We start from the raw sequence: 18,691 nt of genomic DNA on the forward strand, positions 1-18,691 counted from the left end.
TTTTTTTATTTAAAATCATAAATATCTGATTCTTCTTATTTTAAAATTATCCACACAAAATCACTACCATATACACAAACCATTTATAACATTACATATATTCGTAAAGTTGTAAATATCGATAAATAAAAAATATATATATTATTTCAATTTCTTGAGACAATGTAATTATTTATTAAATAAATCAAAAACTTGTATCCTTTTTTGTCTTCAACACTTTTTATTTTTCACCAGTTCAACGTTTCGGCCATTTTAGCCATCCTCAAGGACATCTTCAATTATAATTTCTTCCTCACATTAAATTTAGAATTACTTTTGCAGGCTATTCTGCCCAGGTCATTCATTAATCATAAGTTAAAAACCTATATTTTTATTTAAAATCATAAATATCTGATTCTTCTTATTTTAAAATTATCCACACAAAATCACTACTATATACACAAACCATTTATGATATTATATGTATTCATAAAGTTGTAAATATCGATAAATAAAAATATATAGATAATACTAATCTACTCTTGCTTATTGCCTGGGTAGTGTTTATTTAATGTTTCGTTGCCAGTCAACGATCAACGATCAAAGATCAACTACTTGAAAACAAGCTTTATCAGTTCAACAACTATTGCTATAGGACGAACAGAAACTTTCAACAATCGAGAACTATTTCGAAGTTAAAAGGGAATAAAGTGATCAAATTTATTATCTTGTTTGTCCCTTTCATTTCAATCTTTACAGGAATAACCCCCTCCTTTATAAGAGCATATGCCTGCCTAAAGCGTTTTATTTTCACTTTAAATATGTAATAATATGTAACACTTAAAGACGCAATATAAATTTCAAACAAAAAAACAAGTTTCATTCATTTCATTAGCATTGTCTGATTTTTAATTATTATTTTTTACTTTTATTTTCATTTGTCTTGTATAATTCTTACCTCTACAATATTATATCTTTAGCATATACTATCTATTTAATTTATTTAGGTTTTTAACCGAATTTAGGTTGAAAATCAGGTTTTTATTTTATTTTATTTTTATACCAGATCGGTTACATCGGGCCTTACATGGTTGATATAACTTATACTATATATATTTTTTAACATTTGATTATGAGGGGGTATAGTCATACAAATGACACCCCTAACTATATACAATGTTCTCATTAGAAGAAAAAAAAATAAAATAAATAGATAAGAATAATGCTTCTTAATAAAAGAGGAAAGTAAAATTAATAACAAAAAACAATGACATTGGTACACTTAAATAAAACAAACAATTGCCTCCTAATAGAAAAAAGAAGTTAATTTGTAAATGGGAAGAGAGAAGAAAAGAGAAAAAAATAATAATAATGAATAATAATAATAAGTAAATAAAGGTAGTGTGACTATGAATTAATTTTATATTTATTAAAAATTCGTAAAAGAATGTCCTGCAGCAGTCTGGGCTTAAGTCTTCCGGTTGAGGTTGGGTTTCCCAGGGTGTAGGTCACTGCTCCACAAATCAGGTTGAAACTTCGGCACAAAAACAATAAGTTTTACTTATTTGTTGCCTATCATTATTTACCACACATCATACCATATTCTCCTCATATTCTAAAAGGGATCGACATGATACCCAACTACAGATTACCAAGTCGTACTAGAAGTCAGATTACCAAACGCACTATCCATCTACAAAAGCGATCTTGCAAATAATCTTATAGAGTTCAAGATATTCGATGTTAGGAGCGAGAAGAGCCGTGTCTTTTTGTCTATATTCGAGGGTTGTGGTTAAGATAACAGATATGTTCTGAGATCATCATTTGGTTCCCTTCGTTTAGCACAGATTGAATGTAGATCATCGTTGACTTCCACCATCGATCCTTCTTATTGTACTTCGAGTATATCCAACTCCTTCATAATATAAAGCAAAAACACAAATGTACCTCTCCTACCACAAAACTTTAAGCTAGAATAGTGATAGAAAATGTTACTCAAAATCTGTGGTGTAATGTGGTCTGTGAAATAATTTTAAATTTGATAATTTATTTTCATTTGTTCAACTTAGAGTTAGCACTACCATTTATTACAGTAAATGAAAGTATTTTACACAAATATTCATTTATTTTTAAAGGAAGAAAGTTCTTAGTGTTACAATGGAATTGATATACTGAACTGCATGAGAGATAGAGACAGCTTACTCTGTTTTATTCCATTAAATAAAAGGAACAAAATGTTACTTTAATCCTTTCTGTCTTTTCTATTGTTCGTAATTTATTTTTTCAAGTTTTTATCGAGGATTTATTCTTGGCACACGAATTAGGGACTTAAGACAAATTTCATCAAAGTCGAAAGCCGTTTTGGCGCAAAATTCTACAGATAAGTACGTATTTTTGGCTTATGAGCGACAGCTCTCGGGGTGTCCGATTTCGCATACTCTTTCAGGGGCCAAAATCCGATCTAACGTAAAAAGGAGCAACAAAACCGGTTTGCTCGTTTGAGATATAATATTTAAATGGATTTTTATTTTGTAATGTGTTGGAATAGGAGTGGAGTACCTCATTCAGTAAGGCACTGTACTACTAATTCCCGTAACCCAGATTTGAATCCTGATTTAGCAGATAATTATGCGTTATGTTAATGTAACCATGGGCCAATCGCATGGGTTCGGGAGCCCTCCTGAGGCCTACATATAGTATTGTAAGTACACTTAATTAATTAAAAATCTGAAGCATGATTTTGAAGAAATCACCTTCTTGCATAACCGTTGTTCATAAAGTAGAACCTCCTTACAAAATACTGAACCCCTGACCCTTATGTGTTGTAGTGGTACTTAACCCCCCCACTCTTACGTTATTGGGATAGTGATTCCAAAATATTTTGTATTTCTCATCAAGCTTCATAAATGGCCGAGACATTGAATATTAAATATTGGATGCAACAGTATTCTGGGACTATTCTAGGCTAATCCTTAAATTTGGTATCAAACCTTCCCAGTAGATTTGAGAAAATAGATGGATAATGGACGGATGATTGTTTTTTGATTTTTTTTTTTAAATATTACTTCGAATTTTTAGGGTCTTAATTTTTTTCTTAGTAACTTACAAAATATAAAACTATTAATATTAACTAGGATATATGAACAGAAATGAGTGATAAAATATTCTAGAAACCTATTTTTAAAGGGAGAGATGTAAGAGGGTAGAGAATGTGCAGACGGTTAACCACCCTTAAGAAGTAGGTCGTAATTCACTGAGCCCAGCCAGACGCCTTGGCACCCAACCAGATTACTCTAGCTCTCTTCTCGTACTCTACTCACAGTTCAATTTTAAAACATAGTATGGTCTGTAGTAAGATATACTATATGTATGTCCCTTATTCATTAATTATTTTCAAAATAAGCGTTATCACTAAATATTTGTTATCAAATTGGTCTATGGAAAATTGTTAGGAATGAATTTACCGTTCCTAAAATTTTACCATGTCTTATAGTACAGCTTAAGCTCACAGAAAATTTTATCCAATCTTTAAAAATGCTTTTATTTTTATTTTTATAACCACTCATCATGAAATATTCGATAAATGTTTTATTTTTCAAAATTTTTATAATTTAATTTACATGCATCTGTTATAAAATAACAGTTTTAGATTGCACACTTCAATCTTTTCATTCAAAAAACTCATTGAAATATTGTAATTTTCCTAAAAGAGAGAACCTTTTATTTTAGTTTTCCTAAAGTTAGTTTAAATGAACTTAGCATCACTGTGAGCTAAGCCATTGATATAGTTTTTTTTTATTTATTTATTTAATGTAATTTACATCTGTACAAAATAATAAGTAAATATGTGGAATGTTTTATTTACATTTAAAAATCTTGTAAATGTGGCGGTTGAGCGCGATCATGAACAAATCACCTCCTTGTATAAACGTTTTTCAAAAACATAGTACTTCTTTGTACCATACTGAACCCTTGACCATCCATGGGATGTAGATGTACCGATTTCTATTTTCATATTTTTAATTACTCTTAATTTTACATGGAAACTTAAGGTTCTGTTTAATCTTTTTTTTTATTTTTTTATTTAATGTAATTTACAACTGTAAAAAGTAATACAATCTACGAAGAGTTTCTTGTCGTTTCATTCTTGTATGTGGATTCCAAGTAAGTCTCTTGTCAAGATGGAGTCCTAAGTATCGAATCTCTTCAATAGGCGTTAGTGGAAAGGATACTGTAGGACAGGAGGGTAGAGGGTTACGACGGAGTTACTCTCCTCTTTACTAGGTGATCTTCGAAATAGTTAGGAGTGTTATTTGGCAGGTAAAAAGCGCCATATAAACTAACTGTGAATGCATTCAATGTTTGGAAAATCACAGTAACCATTGGATAACGCACCATAGAACATGACGGAACTCACAACCGAAATACTCTGTAATAATAATAATAACAATGAAGGATTAGTGGAACCACCAAGCTCAACTCCGTATGTCCAGACTGGCCTTATTATTGTCTTGTAGATCAGTCTTTTGTAATGAGTTGCAAGTTTAGACCGTTTGTCTAGTAAGTGCTGTAATAGTCGGAAACTGCGTGCAGTTTCCTGTCTTTTCAGTTTTGTGTGAGGATTCCAGGTTAATCGTTTGTCAAGGTGTAGTCCAAGATAACGAATCTGTTCTACAAGGGTAAGAGCCACATTATTAAAGTATACTGTAGAGCAGTCAGCAAGTTTACGACGAAGAGTAAAGTAGATTTGATAGGATTTGTTGGAATTTATTTTTATCCCCCAATTTCGACACCATTCTTCGAGGGCTGTGATATGGGATTGGAGAGTTTATAATTTACGGAGTTTGAGATGAGACGGGTGATAAGAAAATATGTAGGAGGTGGGAATTTACGGAGATAAAGCAGTCCCGGATGCCAGACTCGATCAAAACCCTGCTCTATATCGAAAAAGACTCCCGCGCAGTACATTCCAGAAAACGAGACGTCCACCACACGATGACATTGCTGGATAGTGGAGTGGGATGTTCGGAATCCAAACTGGTGATCTGTGATGCAATATACTTAAGTAACTAATACAAATAAAAAAAAAATTAACAAACTATGTTAAAATTAATAAACAATAAATATTAAAATATTAAAAATGTATACAAAAATAATAAAGAAACAAATAAAATAAAATAACAAATAAGATATGCAATGTATGCATGTCATCCTTCCTCTGGATGACTCCATTACTCAATAATTTCCATGCATGTGGTGGCGGATGATACCCAGGGAATCGAGTATTATATTCTCTGTCATCCTAGCCACGTCCTGGGCATCGACCCCGAGCTCCTCCATGAAGCTCCTAGTTGTGCTGGGAATAGTTCCACGGGCTCCGAACCAGAGGCCTCTCACGTTGAAGTCTCGTTCTCTGAAGCCCTCACGGAACTTTTCCTTAATGAAAGGGATGCATTTATCGTAGATTTCCTTCTTTTCCCTATCTACTTTATTTGCCTGGTCAAGTTCATTATTTTCATATCTCTCGGTGAGATCCAGAATAATTGATGATATAATTTATTAATTAATATAATTTATTAATACATTGTTATACTGAATATTATAATTAAGGCTTTGTACTTTTGCTGTGCAGGTAGTACACGAGAGCTGAGGGTGCCCGACAGAGTGTACCGAGAGGCGGTGCAACTGCTCAAAGGAAGATCCGAATTCACCCTCACGGCCAGCGCCAGGCAGGAACCTCTCAACTCGGGCTCTCTCATCGCCTTCTCGGCAGGCCTCAACAGGTAGCCTTATCTCGCTGTAGGTCTTTATTGGAGGTGGAGGAGGGTGTTGAGGTGTCACCTTAGCACTTTTCAATCCGACAGTGGTCACTTTGCCTAATCTGAGCAACCAAAATTAGTATACGAAAAAAAAAATATCCCTCTTTGGTTTGGATATTCTCTAATACTCGTAGTTTAAAATATGTTGGACAACTTAAAAAAAAAAAATTTCCTCTAGTTTTCTGTGGTCATTTCAAAGCTTCGATTGTTATCTCTAAAAATTAGCCTTTTTTTAAACATTTGGTTCACCGAGATTCGAGAAAGTGGCCATTTCAGTTCGGATCCAACCTGGGATGAAGGGTTGGAAATTATTTCGTGGTGGACGCACCGCTCTCATTCGGTGGGAGTTGACACTCTGGCTATAACAGGTTGGTAAACTTAAGGATAACTACCGCTATCCGTCGTAAATAGATTTACAGAATTCTCTAATATTATATTTCACTAATCCACTTTAGTAAGCAATTGAAGGGTTGTTAGTAAAAACTCAACTAGTTAAAATAATTGAAAAAATATTTAAAAGCGTCATTAGGTGTTGTTCAAGAATACACTCTTGATTACAAGTTCCAACCAATTTTCCCAAGACATCATCGAATATAAAAATAGGATTAGCTTTTTTTTTTAAGTTATAATAAACATATACAGAGGGGTTGGCAAAGTTTGTAGACATTCTTGCGTTCAGTACAACTGAAAAGGAACCACTAATAGTGGATCCTACGATAAGATTCCAAACGAATGGTTCTAATCAGAGTGTTAAGATACATACAGCTAGGAAAGAGAACATTTATACAAAATGTATTCCATATTTACAAGACGAATATATAGATGAATTTGGTGAAAGAGAATTTTCGGTTAAAGTGCTTTGGTTCGCCAGCAGTAACCATCCCTCTTGCAACAAGTATTTCTTGGAGGGTCTGGGTGTCAAGAAAAACCAGTTTTAAAGCATATTGGAAACCATTATTCTAAACTTACTGTTTTTTTTCTTTTGTTTTTTAAATACGTATCCTGGCGTTTCTGAATTTGTATCTGGTTTTTTACACAAAGCACCGGAGGGAGCACTGGTGTAAGGGTCCTGAACAGTGGATTTCTGGTGATGTATGAATTCAGGCAAAGTGGACAGCTCGAAGAGCTTGTGTACTAGATCTGTCTTTATCTTCTTCAGCAATGTTGGCCGCACAATCTTCCGCAACACTGTATTCTGGAAGCGTTGTAGAAGCGTTGTCCCTTCCCTGAGGTTTGGAGTTTGAGCCTTAGTGAGAGCGTACTCTATGTAGTTGATGATAAAAGTTGGTTTAGCCGGTGTGATCTGAGACGGACTCGTTTGGTTTTCATGTAACAATGACCTGACAGTGTCATATGCCTTAAACGGAATTTGCCACTTAAAGCGTGCGAAGTAGTCTGGTTTTCTTCCCTTTCTGTAGTGCGAACACCACGCAATATGTTTTTGCCGGGTTTACCTGGTTGTTCAGATGGTGTAGTTTTCTTCGTCCGCTTGAGGGCATGATTGGCGCTTGTGCAGCTGCTATAAATTGCGATGTCGTCTCCGATAGCGGCTATTGTGGCAATGGTGTAGTTATGCCCCACGACGTCCGCAGTGTATATGGAGAAGAGGAGAGGAGATAGGACCACCCCTTGTGGAACACCGCACGTAACTGAGATTGTTCTGGAGTGATTTACGTACAGCTAGGCTACGGTTTTTAGAAACTATACTAAAATTGGAACAAACTCACTGTTTTTTTTTTTAAGCCCCTATTTGAAAACTCACTGGGAATCCTATATTACCATTTATATTAGATAGACTTTAGCTGGATAATTTCAACTTTATGAGTAGAACAGGGAACAAAAATAAATAAATGTATTCTACTAGTCACAAATAATGATCCCTTATTCGTCTTAATACTGTCTATTATATGAGTGATTAGTATGCATTAGCAACTTAACATAGCTGAGTGGCTGCTTGCAATTTTTTTTTAGTTTCACCTTAAGTCTGGAATGTTTCTGCAAAAACTCCACTTGTCAGAACAAGAGTCGAATTTTAAAAGGCTCATACAGTAAGATCATAAGTTTTTGATTTAATTGGTTGTGTAATCACCAGTGTAATACGGTACTAAGGCTATAATAACTACTAATTTGTCTTTAATAACTGGTGAAGTTTTTACAAATTAGTTTTTATAATCCCTCAATTATTTTTTTTAGATAGGTAAATAGTATATTATTAAAAAAATCCGTATGTAGGCTAAAGACTCGGGAAAATAAATCTTAAAGAAAAGCTCTCAGAATTACAAAGAAGGATACAGAACCATCAGCGAACATACGTACATCTTTTTTTCCAGCCAGGCCATTTTTAGTATACAAGGAGCAGGGGTCCTCCTCCTACAGGTCATAACAATATCTAAAGAGTCCTAAGTTGAGGAAATGAGATATAGTGTATTTTATATCTGAGCTACAGAGTTACAAATCCATTTTCCTTATAGTTCCATATTTCATTCTGAAATTACGACTCCAACTAAGCAAAGTTATTACAGGTACCTGGAACTACAGTCGAGCGGACGAAAAGACGAAGTGCGACTCCATTACACCTCTCCGTCAGAGCCCGGGGTGCGGGTCGAGACGTTCCCTTACAGGTTGGCCGACTCCTCTTGGCACAGGATCGCCCTCTCGGTCTCCGGGCCGCAGGTATACTATCTTCTTCTACTTACCATCTCTTGCATATCCTTTGACAGACTCTGAGAGACACTTACTACCAGGTGGAGCTGGTAATAGACTGCCACCCGGTTTACAGGAGGGCTCTCTCGAGGCCGCTCGACACCAACTTCAGCTCCCCGCAGCTCTCGCTCTGGCTGGGGCAGCGGAACAGCAGGCATTCTCTCTTCAAGGTAATTCAATAATTGATTTTTATGCACATTTTAAGTAGTTTATAAATTTATATTATATTATAAATATTATAATAATATTATAAATTGATTTTATATTATAAATTTACTATACATTCCATAAGTAATACATTTATAACGATTACATAATACAATAAGGGGACTCAGATACCCAGAGACAACCTATAAATGATTTAATGCGTATATTCGTGGTTTCTTTTCTGGAACTGGAACCTCTCGTAACTACAGAAGAAAAAGTTGGCGACAATCTAACGCCAGGGCACACAGGAATGTTTCTTACAATACAGTACAGGTCCTAACAGGAGAAGTACCTTTGGAACCTCTAGACAGAAAACAAGGAGCAGTACCAGAAGATGAAGATCAGTGAAATTCCCTCAAATGGAATCCTTTTTAATAAAACACTTGATGAATGAGACCATCACAAAGGAGCTACACTGATAAACTATTTTCCCACCACCACACAGAGCAACGATTGTTGCCATTCTGAAATTATAAAAATAATAGTTTTCAGAATAATGGTTTAATGATTTATTCCACGCTCAATTGATCATAATATGACAAATTATAAGTAATAATTATTAAAAATTACTTGAATTAAAAAGAAGTATTGTTCATAAAACTAATGATTTTTTTTTTTTTTTAACCAGAAGTCTTAGAGAGTTCTAAAATATCGAAACAACATAGATTTTCGATAAATGCTAAATTTTATCAGCGAAAAATTGACAAAAGTCCCTTTGTGGAACTTCTATAGATTATAAACGAAAAACTAAAAAATCAAATATTGGGTTGTTTTAAAACAGAAACTTTAGAACATTCTCAGAACAACAATATACAATGTTAATTGATCAAAATATGACAAATTATAAATAATAATTATTAAAAATTACTTGAATTGAAAAAAAAAAATTATTTTTCCTAAAATTAATGAATTTTTTTTAATGAAAATTAAATGCATTATAAATAACAGAAGCCTTATAGTGTTCGATATCTAAAATATCGAAACAATATAGAATGTTAATTTTCGAGAAATAATACAACCCAAAAAAATCCATAGAATCCTTGAGGAAAAGACTTTTGTCATTTTTCTGGAATCACCCTTTGTCGACCTTTTATATATGTATTATAAGCAAAACACTAAAAAAAAAAAAAAAAAAAAAAATCAAAAATTGTTTTGTTTTTTAACAGAAGCTTTAGAGCCTTCTCAAAACAACAATTTACTAATTCCTAGTCTCTTATTTTATGTATAAATGGGATGCCAGAAATGGTAGTACAAGAGAAAAAGTTTTTTGTCAGTAAGTAAATTTATTCTTTAATCATTAGGAGCTTTAAGTCTGGTGCATACTTGAAATTCTGGAGTACAGAAGATAGGCGTTTACTATCCTCATACATATATTTTGAATTACCTCTACTTTTTTATAATTAAAGTCACAAGTATAACTGAAAATAGGAGCAGAATAAGTTATTTTTGGACGTATTACTCTTTTATACAGGATTAATTTTTTTTTGATAATTTAGAATTCCAATCAAAGTATGGGTTAAAATAGTGCAAAAAAAAGTTCAAAATATGATAAAAATATTATTATGATTAATAAATCAACCGGTTTTAAGTAGAAAGAGGACGTACAAAGTGTATTCACGACGGATGTTATACATCTCTAATCCGTTGAGTAATATGTAGAGTTAGTGGAACAAAGGTATGAAGAAGATTCAATGATAAAGAAATATAAAAACTCAAAAACAAATTTACAAGAACTCACATCATATTGAAGCGTCGAATAGTAAAGATCTCTGAAGTTACAAGTTATGATTTAGTAATTTACCATTAGTGATTTCATGAACATTTCTTTAATTTTTTAATCATTATTTTCCTCATACAAGACTAAAAAGACAATAAACTGCTCGTCGATGCCGACTATTAAAACATTTACTAGACAAACGGTCTAAATTACCAATCCATTACAAAAGACTGATATACATGACTATTATAAGGGCTATCTGGACATACGGAGTTGAACTTTGGGGCTCCACTAAACCATCAAATTCCTCCCGAATCCAATCCTTACTGTCAAAATCCTTCGTAAAATCCTTAATACTTCTTACTTTGTTTCAAATCAAGTCATCCATCAGGACCTCAATGTTCCATATGTTGCCGAATTGGCCAGAACCAGATAAACTTCTCAACCACCCAAATCCACTTGTTTCTAACCTGGATTCTCCTTCATTACCTAATTATCCTCCTAAGCGTTTGAAAAGAAGATGGCCTCGAGATGTTTTCCTCTAGAAATGTTATTGGAGTTCTAGTTATATTTGTATACAGTTTTAAATAACAATAAATAAATTATTTAAAAAAATAATAATAATCATTATTTTTTTTATATATATAAATATCAAAACGACGAAACACCAGTGAGTTTCGTGATGTAAGCAATAGTGAAGATGAGTTTCTGTTAGACATTTATATAAATAGATTTAACAAAATAAATATTCAAGCAGATGAGAAACATGCACAAATCAACCTGCTATGGATATTGGGAATTGCTTCAGAATTTACCATACTGTAGAAAATTATAAGAATTTTTTTTTTGTATATATGTGTTTTTAATGTTCACAAATGCATATAAACCAAATTTCATTACAATACTTTACTTTGTTCTGAAGATGTACTTTAATATAACGATTCCAGGACGTACGTTCCCAAGAAAAAGTTGCAGGTTGATCCTGAAGAGTGAGCAAAAGTATAAGTATTGTAACAACAAAAAAAAATCAATAAATATTTAATTTCAGGATACATTCAGACCTCAATTATTTTTTTATTCGAAACTATGAAGTATTTAATTACGAAATAAAATTTGTCATATTTTTTTTTTTTTTTACACAAATATGTTTCTTTATTCATAGAGAGAGACCTCTTGTCCCATCTCGAATTATAGCACGTTCAAAATTTTTCATCAAATTGCCGTCAGGAAATTGCTTCACTCGACATTAAGCTGTACAAACAATTACTTCCAAAGTAACAAGAGATCAAACAATAATACAAACTTTGTTGTTAAAGGCTCTGAGAACTGTCAACAATGACAGCAACACTATATCCCCGTTGATTTGAAGTAATCCACAACCACTTATCCAACAACTGTTTAATGGACTATCGATTGCCCGTGTAAACAGATGTAGTACATCAGTAGGTGGAATTGTTTCTGTTCGTTTACTGGGTGTAACATTCGGTGAAGGTATACTGTTTGTTAGAATAGGAGATATTTAGTCCTTTGAAGATGAAGAAAAGTTTTTGTGAATTATTTTTGAAAATTATTCTTTCGAAATGTATGCCATAGTGGTTAATTAATTTAACTCATTTTCTGGTTAAAGCTGAATTTGGTGACAATGCCACTTCTTAGAGCGAAGAATTTAATATATATACACAAAGGGAAAGAATAAAAATAAAATCAATTGTGAAATAACTTCAGCTGGTTGAGTATTCCGATATGAAATTTCATTTTTCTTTCTTCAAACTTCGTACCATTTCTGACTTAAATCGATTTCTATCTAAGCTACAATCTACCGTGAAAGTTCCCAATTAGTGCGACGTAAGGAGGTCATTGATTTAAGAAAACATTACTGTATTCAAATGAAGCAAAGAAAAATCGATATTTTTAGAAAACAAATTTTTTTTATTTTACTGGAACATCTTCCATTGCAGTAAAATAAATGATTTTTTTTTCTTTATTGAGCATATAAAAGGAAGATGGTTCGTGTGCATTCAAAGAAAAAACCCAAATAATAAAATTATTTAATGTAATCCAACGTTTCGCTCCACCTTGCAGGGCTTCATTAGAGCTAAAAAAAAAATACAAACACTTAATGAGGTAACAAAATAAGAAAATAGATAACCAAAATAAAATTTAACTAAGGTGTGGCTAATTATGATAATTTTTATAAAATAAAGAAAATGTAAATTAAAGAAAATTAAAAAGATGTAGAAAGTAATAAGGTATATTTAAAATAACAAAAATGACATTTAATTACGGTTTTTGACAATTTGTGGGCCAAATTTTCGGAGTATCTAACAAGTGAAGATAAGAAATCTTTTGAGAATTCAATTTCCTGTAGTGATCAGTCATCATAGTCTAAATATCGAGTATACTGTAACATCTCTCATGATGACTAACTTTCGATTACGATGAAGTATCGTTATTAAAAGTCGATCTCTCGAATGATTTTTCTTTTACGTTTTATCAATATCCCGAAATTCTCTGGCTGCACAACCTTAAAAAATCGTTTTGGCAATCGAGGCCTTTAGAATAATTCGATTTGGAAAAATTACTGATATAATATCGTTTCAGAATTAAAAGGTACTCCACTATCCAGCAATGTCATAGTGTGGTTGATGTTTTCTTGTCTTCATAGGAGCGCGGAATGTACTCCTTGGAAGTCTTTCTCGATGTAAACAGGCTTAGTATCGAGTCTGGCACCTAGGACTGCAAAAGAAGAACCGTAAATTCCTACTCCCTACATATTTCCTCATTCCCTACATATTTCTTCTAATCCCATACCTTGAAGAATGGTTCCAAAACTGGAGGACTAAAATAAATTCCAATAAATCCCACCAAATTCGTCCTGCCCCACAGTATCCTTTAATAATACCCCACTTATTCATGTCGAACAGATCTGTTACTTAGGACTACATCTGGACAAACGACTGCCATGGAATCCTCATATAAGACTGGAACGATAGAAAACTGCCCATTGATTCCGACTATTATAACATTTACAGGAGAAACATTCTAAACTTCCAATCCATTACAAAAGGCTGATCTACACGACTATGATAAGGCCTATTTGGGGCTCCACTAATCCACCTTACTTTATCAAATCAAGTCATTCATTAGGACTTCCATGTCCCGTATGTAGCCGATTTGGCCAGAACCAGATACCAATCCTTCCATGATAAACTTTCCAACCGCCCAAACTTCTTTCTAACCTGGATTACCTGATAATCCCTCAAAGCGTTTAAAAAGAAGATGGCCCCGAAATTTTTCTATCAGGGGGTAGATTCTCCACATGTTTTTATCATTTAATTACATCACTTACAGCAAATTTGCTTGTTTTATGTATTTTTATACAGTTATTAATAATAATAAATAATTTAATAAAAAAGAATTAAAAGGAACTCCATGAGAATTCTCGGTTAAATATAATCTTTTCCTTTTAATAACAACACAGCTTCAAATGATCTAATAATAGATAACAAAAATAAAATTTAATCAAGGTGTGGTTGATTAAGAAAATTTCTATAAAAATGAACAATGTAAATTAACGAAAATTAAGAACATGTGCAATAAAACGTAAAAACAACAAAAAGGATTTCGGCAATTAATGAGTACGGAAATAATAACAAATAAAAAGGTAGATAAAATAGAAATATAAAAATACAGTACGTACACACAAAAAGATGGAAAAAGAGAATAAGATAGAAATCAAGAACAAAAGATAATAATGAAAAAAATAGAACACGTAGCTTGCTGAGTGGAGACATGCGCAAAAATGTAACAGAAGGTTGACTGGAAAGAGAAATGGGTTGGCTGTTGACTAATACGTTATTTTTGAAAATGACATAAAGATAATACTAGCAAATTTAAAAAAAAAATTAAGGATAAAATACAAAAAAAATGTGTATTGAGTTTTTTCTTTGGCCGCACCCAGACCTTCCTTATTATATTTTATTTTAAAAAGAACAAAATGGAAATAATTGTTTTGTATGTGTGTGTGTGTTTTTCTCAAAATCTTTAAAGCTCACTTTAAAAGCTCTTCCACTAAAAGATATTACTTCTAGTGGAAGAGTTTTTTAAGAAACTAATTAGAAATGATGAATGAATAATACTTTTTCTAATTTAAATTACATTTTAGTATATTACAAAGAAAACGACGTTTCGGGGTTGTCCTCCCATCTTCAGGGAGCTAGAAACAAATTCACAAATAAATAATACTTGCTTACAACATTAACAATATATCACATTATTTGTTAAACTTTTCATAAACTATTAATCTGATTAACATCTCAATTTAATACATAAGTTACTCTTTATTAGTCTCATCAAGCTAATATTAACATATTATTGTGAATAAGTAAAACTTTCTATAATAATTAACTATTGCATTTTATACATAAAGAGAATAAGGTGGTACAATAGTTATATAATTTAGATTTATTTAATAATTTGTTGAATTGTTATACAAAAATTTGTTTTGTTTTTTAATAAAATATGTTTTTAAATCTTGTTAACATATTATTGTCAATAAGCAAAAAATTCTATAATAATTAACTATTGCTTTTTATAAATAAGGAGAATAATCCACTTCATGAAGGTTATCTTTAACTATGATAAAAACTAGATAGAACCAGAACAACATTCTCCTACCTCTATTACTCAAAAGATGAGCAATTTAACAACATTTAAAAACATATTTTATGAAAAAAATTAATTTTTGTATAATAACAATTCAACAAATTATTAAATAAATCTAAATTATATAACTATTGTACTACCTTAAGGGTAGGAAGGGAATTATTCTCTTTATGTATAAAATGCAATAGTTAATTATTATATCAATTTTTACTTATTGACAGTAATATGTTAATATTAGCTTAATGAGACTAATAGAGAGTAACATATTTATTAGATAGAGATATTAATCAGATAAATAGTTTATGAAAAGTTTAATAAATAATGTAATATATTGTTAATGTTGTAAGTATGTATCATTTATTTGAGAATTTGTTTCTAGCAACCTGAAGATGGGTTGACAACCCTGAAACTTGTTTTTATTGTAATGAAATCAAATATAATTTAAACACGGAAATGTATTACTCATTCATCATTTCTAATTAGTTTCTAAAAAAAACTCTTCCTGTAAAAGTAATTACTTTAAGCGAACTTTAAAGATTTTTAGAACAAAAAAAAACACACACACATAAAAATCAATTATTTCCATTTTGTTCTTTTTAAAATAAAGTATAATAAAAGGAAGGTCTGGGTGCGGTCAAAGAAAAAACTCAATACGAATTTGTTTTTTTGTATTTTTTCCAACAAAAAAAATCCCCCTTATTATGTATACTAGCATCTGATGTTTGCTTATTTTTAATATTTTCTTTAATTTGCCAGTATTGTCTTTACGCTATTTTCAAATGTAACGTATTAGTTAACCGCCAAACCAGATAGAGATGTTAATCAGATAAATAGTTTATAAAAAGTTTAATAAATAATGTAATATATTGATAATGTTGTAAGCATGTATTATTTATTTGAGAATTTGTTTCTAGCAACCTGAAGATATAATTAACAAGGAAGAGTATTATTCATTCATCATTTCTAATTAGTTTAAAGTTCACATTTTAAAGGCAAAAAGTGTTTCAAACGAACCTCATTATTCTCTTTCACTGTAGGCAGGAGTGCACAAGGTTTTTCCTTAAAAGTATATTAAAGATTATTAACCCAGGAAATTTAATATCGAATATCAATGGACATAGAAAATTTAACATTTTATATGAGGAGAAGATGGTTGGGGGTGCGGTCAATGAAACACAAATAAGTATGATTAACTTATTTTAATGTGATGGTTGGGGGTGCGGTCAATGAAACACAAATAAGTATGATTAACTTATTTTAATGTGCCGACGTTTCGGCTAGAGTTTCTAGCCTTCTTCAGGGCTAAAAACAAAACAAGATAACAACCACAGTAAGTATAATTAATTAACATTTTATAAATCTAACTTTATAAATTCTGGGCTTTAATGGGATGAAATCGGTTTTTTCACTGTATTTCCTTGAATGCTCCCCATACCAAGGGGCGGCATACCAATACACCCCCGACAAAACAAAGCCATAACCACATCGCACATCATCATAAATTTCCGATCTTAGATGGCTCAGAAGTCGCCTCCAAGCACCTCATATAAGGGGAGAAAACACGGAAATATCCATGAAACTAAACTGTTATAGTATAAAGATTTCATTGTTTATTTACCACGGCCTTTCATTATATTTTTTCCAAATTCAATTCAGACTAGAAAATTGTAATCATCTTTGAAGTTACTTAATAATGATAAAATTTTGGGATAGTTGGGATTCAATCGTAGATAAATAAAATAAAACATAAAAAAATAGTAATTAGAGAACGTAATATTCAAGCGTGTTGGGCGAGGGTCTTAGAGTGCTGTGCTCAGACCATTCGAATCCTTTGGGGATCAGTCAATATTTATTTCGCAATGGTCCTGCAAATAAATATTGATATGGGGGGAGTACCATTGTTGTTTTTATTCTAAGAAAATTATTAGTCTGCAAAGTAAAAACAGATAAAACATGAATATAAAATAAGAAAAATAGTAAGTAGTATATATATATAAATTAATTATAAAAATAAATTAGAGACCAATAAAATATAGTGCAGTTCCCATACCAACGAAACCTTCACTTACCACTCTACATATGTCCCTAAGCTTTGTGTTGGAAGATTGGTGGGCTGTATTAACCATTATTGGTATAATAAATAATTAACTATTGTATAATAATTTGAAACTTTTTTATTTAAGCAAATAATTATGAGATTATCCTTATAATGTTTTATAATAATATTTTAATGAGATCATAATACAATCTGGAATATTCGAGGATAATGAGTGTTAGAACTTTACATATTCAATCACATCCTTTTAATACAGGTAAAATAACAAATAAATTAAGAAAAATAAATAAATAGAGTAAAGATATAGTAAAAAAAATAATAATAATAAAATTAAAATTAGGTAGATTAATAATAGTAAAATAAGCATACAATTAGTATTCTTGAATTAAGAAAACAACAAATTAGGTGCGTTAATATCAGGAATTTACTACTGCTAATGCGAATATATGTATTCTTTAAAATTTAATTTTTTGTATTTTTTTGTATTACGAACAATAAATAATTTTTTTTTGTTTAATACATTTATTTATTTATTGACATTACAATCTGCCACACAGTTGTGGGCAATAGGTAATAGGGAGGAATGATCACATTCATACTAAAATAAAATAAAATAAATAAATGAATGGAAAAAAAATCTGTCTTTAAATATATAAATAAATAAATAATTTTTTTAATTGTTGAGGTGAAGGAAACTTTCAATTAGAACATAAACTATTTTGTATTTTGTACTTGTACAACGTTCCGGGATATTACCCCATACTCATATGCTAATGTATCCTCATATTTGTAATTTTTTTTTAAATTTCCCATTGTGGAACCTTATCATCTATACACATATAGTCTAAAATTTTTTTTATAATAAAATTATATATAAAAACATTTTAGACTAAATGTATTGTATAATAAGGCTTCACTATGGGAATTAGATAAAATTGACAAATATGAGGATTAATTACTACATGAGTATGGGATAATATCCCGAAACGTACAAGTACAAAATATATAATAGTTCATATTCTAATTGTAAGTTTTCTTCTTGGTCCTATCCTTTATACAGTTTTTACAGCTGACATCCCAGCCCATCCTAACACTATTCTCACCACGTATGCCGATGACACATCCCTATTGTCAGTGAATAATGATCCTTCCATTGTATCCCAATCGTTCCAATCCCACACCACCACCCTCGAAGAATGGTGCCAAAACTGGAAGATTAAAATAAATTCCGATAAATCCCACCAAATCACATTTACCATTCGTCGTAACCTTCGTCTTGCTCTACAGTATCTTTTAATAATACTGTTGAACAGATCCGTTACTTAGGACTAAATCTGGACAAACGACTGACATAGAATCCTCATACAAGACTGAAAAGACAGGAAACTGCACGTCGATTCCGACTACTATAACATTTACTAGACAAACGGTCTAAACTTCCAATCCATTACAAAAGATTGATCTACATGACTATTATAAGGCCTATTTGGACATACGGAGTTGAGCTATGGGGCTCTACTAAACCATCTAATTCCTCTCGAATCC

At 31.5% G+C, this 18,691-nt stretch overlaps 1 protein-coding gene across 4 annotated transcripts in view; it reads left to right on the forward strand.

Annotated features, from left to right (window-relative positions):
- LOC106686231 (protein kinase C-binding protein NELL1) overlaps positions 1-18,691 on the forward strand; it is a 226,254-nt gene that overhangs the window by 165,085 nt on the left and 42,478 nt on the right. For all 4 annotated transcript variants that reach the window (XR_010843293.1, XM_067046969.1, XM_067046968.1 and 1 more), the window contains exons 3-5: positions 5,612-5,762; positions 8,321-8,471; positions 8,543-8,671. Coding sequence is in view for 3 of the 4 variants with exons in the window: in XM_067046969.1 (XP_066903070.1) it covers positions 5,612-5,762; positions 8,321-8,471; positions 8,543-8,671 (431 nt within the window). In the remaining variant the exon portion in view is untranslated. The remainder of the gene's footprint in view (positions 1-5,611; positions 5,763-8,320; positions 8,472-8,542; positions 8,672-18,691) is intronic.

The sequence above is a fragment of the Halyomorpha halys genome, unplaced genomic scaffold (assembly GCF_000696795.3).
Source record: "Halyomorpha halys isolate HHAL.00 unplaced genomic scaffold, Hhal_1.1 Scaffold799.1, whole genome shotgun sequence".
In the NCBI taxonomy this organism is placed as follows: domain Eukaryota; kingdom Metazoa; phylum Arthropoda; class Insecta; order Hemiptera; family Pentatomidae; genus Halyomorpha; species Halyomorpha halys.